The sequence below is a fragment of the Polistes dominula genome, unplaced genomic scaffold (assembly GCF_049000335.1).
Source record: "Polistes dominula isolate Pdom_NZ unplaced genomic scaffold, Pdom_raw_medaka contig_29, whole genome shotgun sequence".
Lineage (NCBI taxonomy): Eukaryota > Metazoa > Arthropoda > Insecta > Hymenoptera > Vespidae > Polistes > Polistes dominula.
The window spans coordinates 741,545-751,921 of NW_028300865.1; the positions used below are offsets into that span (position 1 = coordinate 741,545).

General features: G+C 25.4%; 1 protein-coding gene and 1 long non-coding RNA gene across 2 annotated transcripts; one reads left to right on the forward strand and one right to left on the reverse strand.

Annotated features, from left to right (window-relative positions):
- Window positions 1-353: 353 nt before the first annotated feature.
- LOC107068379 (VWFA and cache domain-containing protein 1) lies at window positions 354-5,340 on the reverse strand. Its single transcript, XM_015324704.2, has 10 exons — window positions 5,047-5,340; window positions 4,298-4,919; window positions 3,862-4,227; window positions 3,601-3,777; window positions 3,050-3,525; window positions 2,757-2,958; window positions 2,416-2,662; window positions 1,675-2,335; window positions 1,219-1,585; window positions 354-1,132 (listed from the first exon to the last, which is right to left on the reverse strand). The coding sequence occupies exons 2-10, from the start codon at window positions 4,770-4,772 to the stop codon at window positions 603-605; spliced, it is 3,501 nt and encodes a 1,166-aa protein (XP_015180190.2). The 5' UTR covers window positions 4,773-4,919; window positions 5,047-5,340; the 3' UTR covers window positions 354-602.
- LOC149033742 (uncharacterized) lies at window positions 5,024-8,511 on the forward strand. The gene is made up of 2 exons (XR_016176709.1): window positions 5,024-5,151; window positions 5,332-8,511. It is a non-coding gene; the product is annotated as an uncharacterized LOC149033742 (long non-coding RNA).
- The last annotated feature ends 1,866 nt before the right edge of the window (window positions 8,512-10,377 follow it).

The following is a 10,377-nucleotide window of genomic DNA, read 5'->3' on the forward strand; positions in this document are numbered from 1 at the left end:
AAACTACGAAGATGCGTTGTTTGCAGTAAAAATGATAAAAGACGTGAATCTCGTTATCAGTGTGAAGAATGTGATGTTGGATTGTGTGTTGTTCCTTGTTTTCAAATATTTCATACGAAAAAATAGTTTCTTGTATAAATATAATAAACATTGATAAAATAGTATTCTATGTATATAATTTGTATATAATTATATATATTTATATATATATGTAATATTATTTCTTGTATTAATTAAATATAATAGATAAAAAAGAAACCAAAAAATGAGAGTTTTAATATTTAATGACATTAGAAAATTCCCTGAAAAATGAAGTTTCAAAAAGTGAATAATGGTAGAAAAATATTAATTGTTATATATATATTTATAATAGAAAGTTATTTAATATGAAAATTGTCACTTATAAACTGTATAAATAGTATATTTTTCAAAAAGTTTCAAAAATATTCATTAAAACTTATTGGGCAAGTAATTGCAATATATTGTAAAACATATGAAATTTGAGGATAGTCTTTGTTATACTTAATATTTAATATTTATACTAATGGCAATGATAATGAAAGTATGTTAATAAGATGATTAAGATAATGTAATAGATTAATTTAGCAACAATTTGTTTCCATGTTACTATGAACAGTAACAGGTGCTAAAATGTAATGTGAAGGCCCTAAATTTGTTGTTGGCGCTGGTAAACTGTTAGATCGTTTCGTATTATTAAATTCGACATTAGAACTAACAATTAACATTGGTTCTGTAAATATCTGTTGTTCTGAATCATCATGAGGTGTCATAGTACTGTAACCATGATCACTATCCCCACCAGGTCTCTTATAATTAGTTGAAACTCTATAAGGTGATATAGGTGCAATAGCATCTCTTATAAAAGAATCTAAATTATGTTTTGTTTGGTCAGGTTCCAAAGGTTCTGCATCACCTTCTAAATGTGTCATATGTAAAACGTCAGGTGAAATTTGCATATGCAAGCATTGATGTTCCAAATCAGATTGCATAGAGCGTAACCTATAACAACACAACGTAACACCTAAAATTAAGATAAAAGCAAGTATGCCACCTGCAACTGGTCCAACTGATGAAAATTCACGAACTACAATTTCTTCTGCTGATTGAGAATCTGCAAATATATATGTAATTTTATAATATACATATATATATGTTTTAATAAATATTATACAATCATATATTATTATATATAATCACCATGAGTTTCATCATTGTAAGGTATTGGAGTTCCAAAGCTGCCTTTAAAACATGTAAACATGTCAGAACAAAATGGATTTTGCAAAGAAGTTACACCGTCAATGTCAACATGACACCATTGACAGCCTACAATACCCAAACATTCTTCCTCTGTTTTAAATATTTTACAATCGAAAGAGGGACAGGATTTAATATTTAAATGCAATGACCAAGAATGTGGTAAATGTACAACTTGTTCGGATGGAGGTGGACATGCTTCTAAGTTAATTTTATGCTGTACACAACTTGAAGAATACAAGGAACATTCGCATGGACATTCGCATTCAGTTTGTTCCATTCTTCGACAGTTTAAACATAAACGATCTGTCTATGAAAAATAAATATATTTATTATAAAATAATAAAATATTAAGACAAAATGATGATTGAATTAAAAAAAAAATTATTACAAACTTACTGTGCTACATGGGCAAAAAGCTCTTGAAGAGTTGCATGTAACATTAACAATTCCAAGAAATATGTTAGTATTAGGTATTGCAGCTATTTGATATTTTATACAGTGTTCTCCGTGTACCGTATTTGTTAAAACTTCATGTAAAGAAGTGTTAAAATGATAATATCTTTGTACAGTGCCATCCAAGTAATTAGCGCATGTCTTTTTCTTTACAAAATATTCTTGATTTAATATGTCATTGGCAATTAATTGTTCTTTATGCGTTAAATGTTGTTGTTCAACTTTACTCGTTGGTTGTAATAATGATGGATGAGATACCAAATAGCCCATATCGTCCATTAAAAAACACTTCATCGCTGAATCTTTACAAAATGGAAACATTTCTATAAGAAGTCTAGAGATATATCCCATTGTAACATCCATTGACATTACTGCTATAATTGTGTCATCATTATTATTCCCATACATTGAATGTTGAATTGTATGACTTAATGTTACAACATAGCCTGAACCACCAGCATCTAAATATGGTCCAGTAAAAACAACTTTTCCTGGATACTTTAAAGATTTCTTATACCAAGTTCTACGCTTTGGATCTAACCCAGAATCTATAATTATTCCTGGAAATACTTCCAAAGCACCGCTGGTAGTAGCAATAATATATCTAAAATGATAAATTAAATATGTAACATGATAAAGAGACATCAATATCAAATATATTTGTAAATATATATATATATATACCTTCTAATAATAAATTTATTAATTGAACTTTCTATATGTCTTTTTTGAAAATGTTCTAAAGCTTTGCTTAATGTTACAACATCTGGTCTAACAGAATGATGTAAACCTGGATTAGCCAGCAATCCTGTCAAATCTTTGATATATGCCATAAAACTTTGTACAGTTACACCTGAATTTGTTTCTAATAATTTAAGTTGTTCCATAGGAGATTGGAAACACCATGGTGAAAGATATACCACTCCACTAGCTAAACATTTAATGACATTTTTTTTATGTACAATTATAAATACTTTTTTTTTATCAGCCAATAATAAATGAATAAATGATAGTATTTTGCTTACATAATGCTACGATGTTATTTTGATGAACGCACAATACATCTTTGTTGATAGTACCATGTGATATAAGATCATGAGAATGGTATAATAAATTTTTCGATAACGTTGGTATATTTTTTATTACAGATACCGTTATTTCATCATTTATAGATACCAAGCACAATATTAAATCTTTATATGTTAAATGTTTCCATATATATCTTTTCTGTAATAATAACAAAAAAATAGAAATAAAAGATATAATCTCTCTCTCTCTATTTGTTATTTATAAAATAATCAATTCAATATAATACTACCTTTTTATTTTCATCAATTTGAACTTCAATAAGACCTTCGTCATTTTTAATCATTTTCGTTACAATTTCGTTACTTATATTTTCAATATCTTGTAAATATACTTTAATTGGTTGTTCCATTATCATTTCCATTCGTGGAAAATCTTTATGAATCCATACTATTTCTTTATTATCAAATAATATGGCGTAAGCATTTGGACCAATATTAAGGTATGTTAAATCATCTAGAAAATCTTTTAACGTTACATCTAAATACAATAATGTATTATTTGTAATTAATCCAATAGACGTGGACATCATTTTATTGTATGGCTCAAAATATGGATCTGAGAGATAATATTCCTTTATCTCATTATGGGAACATTTTATACCAGAGAATAATCTTGATATTTCAAATCCAAGAATATTTTGAGTTGGTAGAGTTATAATACTGTCATTTTTTAATGTATCTTTAATACTGATATATTTTCCTTGATCTACAATATAAATCAGTTTTAGTATTAATTAATATATGTTCATGTTAAATATATAAATATGAAATTATAGTATACCTGAAAGAACAAGTATAGTTCTCCAATATGTAATTAATTGCAAATCTGATAATTTTTGTAAAATCTCTTGTGCATTAGATGGATCTTTTAAAGTATTAGTCAAATGTAAAAGAATGACTTCTCCTTGTATATTTTGTGTCAATGCATTCAAATCAATATTTATACTCTGATTGGTTCCTACAATGTTGTTTTTTTTTTGTTTATATACAATTACCATAATATATCGTATTATTAATTAAAACTATTTCTCAATGAATTTACCTTTTCTGATAAGACTATCAATATGACGTCCTAATTGATATTTATTAATATCAGTTGCTTTCATAAGACCATCTTTACAAAATACAAAACCATTTCCAGCAAGACCAATTGCAGTAACATAATCATTCTCAGATAACATATCAATTATTGTTTTGGCAGTTATTTGAATCAAAATAAGATCTTCTTCTGTTACAAATGTACCATGTTCTAATAATAAAATAATATTTTTTGCTGAACAATGTCGAGATAACAATAATGGTCCAATATTATGTACCAAACTAGGTGGACCACATATTCTTGCTGGTGGATACAATGGTAATACATGTAAATTTTTCCATCCTTGATCCTTCAATTTTGTAGTTAATTCTAAAACATATATATATATATATATTGTATTTATCTTTATATTTAATATTTTATATTAAAGAAGACATACCTGTTGTAATATCAGAACATATATCTGATGCTTTATTTTGATTATTTTTAATATTGTTCTCATCTTCTTCTTCTTCTTCATTATAAATAGATAAAATTTGTTTTTTTAATAAAATAGGTTCTATTATTTGATTACTTTGTTTTAATAGATCAATATGAGATAATAATTTGTTATTTAATTTCTTTACTAATGTATTCAATGTACATTCGACATTATTAGTGACATTTGAAAATTCTAAATTGTCAAGTACTTGTAGAAAAATTGGTATACCAAGTTCCTCTTTAGTAATAGAAAGAAATACATCAGACAATTGTAAAACAATATCACGTAAACATGTTCCATTTATTGGTTCAACATTCATTTGTTTACGTTCAGTTGTATCAAGTTGACAACTAACACTTTTGTTTACATTCACATTTCCATACACTAATACTGTTACAGTTAAGAATAAACACGTAAATCTTGTCAATTCCATTTCTCAAGGGTCTGTTTATTTCTTTTTTTTTCTTTTCTTTTTCTTTTTGGGCCAATTATTTAAACAATTAATTCATTAATTATTTCTCTTTGTAATAATAATAATAATATATCCTCATATTGGCTAAACACAATTTTACAAAATGTGCTGCATATTTGTAAAATATGATTTTGTTGTGCATATTAACAGCAATGCGTATATGAAAAACATAATGTTACAATATATAAAATAGTAAAAATGAAAAGAAACAACAAAAATGTAAAGTATTATTTACTTTAGTTCTTGTTACCAAACGTTGTAAACTATAAGAACGCTTTGTAGTGAAATTCAGTAACAGAAAGAAACAAAAGAAAAAGAAAGATACATAAAGATACGTTAGGTAGGATAAATCATGTAAAATAACATTTTTAATTTATAACATAATATTGTAATCTAATTAATATAAAAAAAAACAAGAAATGAAATTTAAGATAGTCAAGTTAAAAAAAAACATAATATCGTTTATTATTAATTAGTATACTATAAGCATATTTGAACAATTCCAAGTTTGTAATTTAAGATCAGAGAAGAAATCACTGGACCTGTATCTTCTAGGAAGATAAAAGTAGAATTCTTCAAAATGACCAATCAGGATCTGCATATAAGAAGAAATTTTAACAACTGAAATACCAAAAATAAATATCTGCAAGAAGTGTCCTTTTATAGGGAATTCCCTGAATGATCATGTGAAAAACCAACAAAAAAATTACATTTGTCAATAATAATTATCAAGATTAAATAATATGAATTATATTTTTCTTATTTAACATCATTTTTTTATTACTTTACTTATCAATTGATTGAATTTTTAATTTAATATCATAACACGGTTTATGTAACACTGTCGATCAAGAAACACCGTAGATATTTGTTACCATGTGGGGTAAAACTACGCTTGCACCATCTACAGTCTAAAATTATAAATACAAGTTTCTACCGGTAATGGTAATCAGTTACTATGTGAGTCAAGTTGTTTTCAGTTATATTGTAAGAAAATTAAGAAACAAATGTTTATAATTATATAATATTGTTTATATAATATTGTTCTATTGAAAGAATTGTAAAACAATTTGATACAATTGTGTTTTGCCGTTTTAACAGTGACAAATTTATGAGTGGCAGTGTCCTGTACGAAAAAAATGCGGGCTTTTAAAAATTACAAAAATAAAATCAAAGTTTCTAAAAGTAACTAAAGGTATAAATTCATACACTTTATATTATTTACAAAGATTATTATCTTATAACAAAATTAAATAAAATCCTTCCAATGTTATGGACGCATATATGCGTTTAGCAAAAGCTATCTGTATGTACTTAAGATGCATATATGCATTTATCAATTTTTATTTTTTTTTTGAACACATTCAGATTCAAGATTCTTTTATTTCTTTTTATTGGCATCTTGGTATTGACAATACAATTTGATCAACAAAAGATTGAATCGTTATCAAATTATAAGAAGAAATTATAAGAAGAAGAAGAAGAAATCATTTCAAATTCAATATCCATTTAAATTGTCTTATATTTTCCTTTTACTACTAAAAGCTTGGAGAGTCTTAAAGCTCTCCTCGTGGGTAACACTAATTGTACTTTAATTAAAGGTTAGATTTGTAATAACAAGGATCTAACGAATTGTCACGTACGATCTCGTTGATCTTTCACGGTCACTAATCACGCGTCCATTTCTCCAATGCTTACCCTTATACACCACTACCACCACTACTACCAGGATGCTACTACAAGTGTTCGTAATTGCTGTCGCTTTAATGACGACGACGAGCCCATCGTTACCCTTTGTCGACCCAATTCCTAAGTGGTTTTAACTACACATCAAAATTTATATCTTATTAAATTGTCTTGATACATAAGATGAAATTATTTATTCTATATATATATATGAGGTTAACCAGAAAATTTTGTCCATTTTGAAAATAAAATAATATAATAAATTATTTATAATTTGAACAAATTCATTAATTGAATTACTTTTGAACTATTGTCAACATGATGGCAATTTGTATATTCCATTTTAAAAAGTTACTCCTAGTGACGAAAAATTGAACTAACGTTTGTTTGTTATATATATATATATATTTTTTTCATATTAACCCTTTGAGTGCTAAATACTTATACCAAAAATGTTTTGTAAGAACTGTATAATTTATTATTAACCGTATTATAATAATAAATTATATTTAATAATTAAAGTATTTGTGTGTGTTTTTTTTAAATATAATTTAATTAATTAATATAAATATTAACAAACACGTATTTGTTTTGAACAATAAGGTTAGTAATTTGTTACCAAACACATATATACGTCCATAGCACTAAAAACATCAATGATGAACTAGTTAAATTAAAAAAAAAAAAAAAAAAACTATTTCTTAAAAAATATAATTATTCCATACACGTTTCGTATACTAAAAAACAAAAAAAAAAAATCAAGGCCTCGAAAATTTAAGAGCACGTAATAGTAGTAGGTCTTCCTAAGCTTGAAAGTACTTTGACTTTTTTTTTTTTTTTTATTTTCCTTTAAAAGTTGCTCCTTCTTGTTCGTATAGATAAGAAAGAAAGAAAAAAAAAAAGAAAAAAGATGACGAAAAGACGCTTCGATTCGATTTTTAAACGTGCTCGAGAGTATCCTACCACACACACACACACACACACACATACATCTCCTTTTATTTTTAACCCTTACGTTTTCTTTCATATTAAATTTCATCAAGCAACACAAAGTACGGTTCTTCCTCGAGAAACTCGCGTTTTATCGCAGCCATCGGATGTATATTTATACGTGTGTCTAATATAAAAATCTTTTTTTAAGTTTCAAACCTAGAATATAATCCAATCGATAACAAATAATAATAGTAACCATCATAACATAAGCTTTTAAACTCTTTTTATCGAATATTTTCAGAATTATTAGGTCGAATACCAAACCATTATTATCTGAGACATCAATTGACTCAAATAAATCTTGATTAAACTATAACAGTTATATTACAGTCTTTAATCTTACGATCGTATATATATATTATAGGTAAGAACTTTTTCATTGTTACTACTAAAATATATCGATAAACTGTATATTATAAATTATTTTTAATCAAATGTTGATTGAAGTAAGTTCTTAAATAAATGTAATATTTCAATCAAAATGGCATCTGTACGATAAATTTATAAATTGTAATCAAGATTTTTCATATGTCTTCTTATTCTTCTTCTTTCTATTCTTAGAAATTTGCAACACTCAAGCAAACGCTGAAACAAACCCTGAAACAAACTATGAAACAAACTATGAAACAAAGTATGAAACAAAGTATGAAACAAACCCTGATGTAAATTTGTCGTAACCCTAATATAACCCTCACTTAAACCCTGACGAAATCCTGACGCAACCTTAGTTAAACAACCTAAAGAGACTATTTTGTTAGTACTGGGAGTTATTTTTTTTACCAAGATTAGGTTGCTACCCTTCCCTTTCATCTGGGGCTTGGTACATTTTTGATATTATTTATTTGTATTATTTATAAAAATATATATTTGTATTTTATATTATTCCTACTAACGATGTGAATACCATTTTCTTTTTCTTTTATTCCCATTTTGCAATGTACCTCTCTTTTTTCTTGAATATTGTTTATCAGGAATATGTGGTTACAAGAACATATAGAGAAAGAATATTAAAAAAAAGAAATATAATAAAATGAGAACACAGATAACGAGTATTCGAGTTTGAGAATAAATCGTATGAAGTTACATATTCCTCAGAACGAGAATCGATTCTAAGACGGTGAAGAAATGAAATTTAAAAGAAAAGAAGAGAAGAAAAGAAAAGAAAAGCTCTGGGTCGTTACCACACATTGGAATCGTAGAAACGAGTTATAGTATAAGCGAATGGCACGTACGAATCGATTTTCCAGAATGAAGTAAATTTAACGGTATCGTTTAGTAGAACGCGACCTTATTTTAACGAGGTAGTTCGATACAGGAAACACATGATACAATCACGATGATGCATCTGTTTACGATAAATGATTCGTACGAATCCTATGTATGCGTGTGGGCTCAATTTACTCTCATGCTGTATACCTTCCAATGCTCAACAAAGTCCATTTTATCTATTGTTATAAACTACAGATTCTAATTTACTATTGTTACTGTAGTAGTATCTCGTTAAGAAAAAGTCAATCTGTTGATAGCTAGATAGTAACAAATATATAAATATATATTATTAATATTAATAATATTATATTATTATTATATTGTATATATTATACTATATTATTATTATATTATATTATATTATACCATACTATATTCTCTATTATATATATATATATATATAAAATATTATATTATACTATATAGGGAACCCAGAAAGTAATGTCGTTTATATGCATATCAATTTTGATATTATAATCAAAACCGATTGATATATATATATATATATTTATTTATCTGTCAGATATTAAAAATTTGCATACTAGATGAAAAAAGGTTGTCGATAACAAGGGTTAATTATGTTATCGATTAAAAACAAAAACTTTGTTAAAAATGTATTTGTTTGAATTTCAGGTTAGAAAGCGACATTACTTACCGTTTCACCAAATATTATATAATTATATATATACATATATTTATCGTTTCTTTATTTATAGGTAAATTGTATATAATAAAATTCACAATTGTAAATGGCTAAGAAAACCTAACCTCTATTTACAGGGAAACAAATTTGATAATTATCATTCCATAAAACTCGTTTTATAATTGTCTGATAAAACGACAATTAAAAATTATTATTGGCTCATTTCTATGTACAATAGTATAATTAATCTTACAAATTAATTATTTATCAATTTTCTTATTATTATAATATTATTTATCTCACTTTATCTATCTGTTTCTGTAGCTGTCAATCACTGATTTGATCGATTGATTAATCGATTTCTATCGATCACTCTATGCATCTTCTTAGGGATGCGCGGCAAATTCGAACGAAAGAAAATATACTTTTCTTTATATATAAATATTTATATATTAATATTATTTATAATATTAATTTAAATTAATAATTATAAATAAAATTATATATAATAATTAATAGTATTTATAATTAATTATATAATTAATAATATATTTGTATAATTGTGTGTAATGTTGTAATTAATAATATAATTATATTTATAATTATTAATTATAATTGTATATTATATAATATTAATTGTAACTATAAATTATAATTAAATTAAATAATTTTAATTAATATTATTAATAATATTACTATATATATTATTTATTATAATATAATAAATAATTACATAATGTAATTATATAAAATATATAATATATATCTAAATATAATAAACGCATATATATATATGATAAAAGTAGGCAGATCATGTTAAGGGTCGTTTGTCTTGTAATTTTATTATATTTTTGATATCCAAGGTCGTAATATGGGGATACTTTTAAATGTATTTTATCACTGGCTTTTAGATATACGATATAAAAAAAAATGCAACACGCTTATGGGATGAAAAAAAAAGGTTAAAAAAAAAAA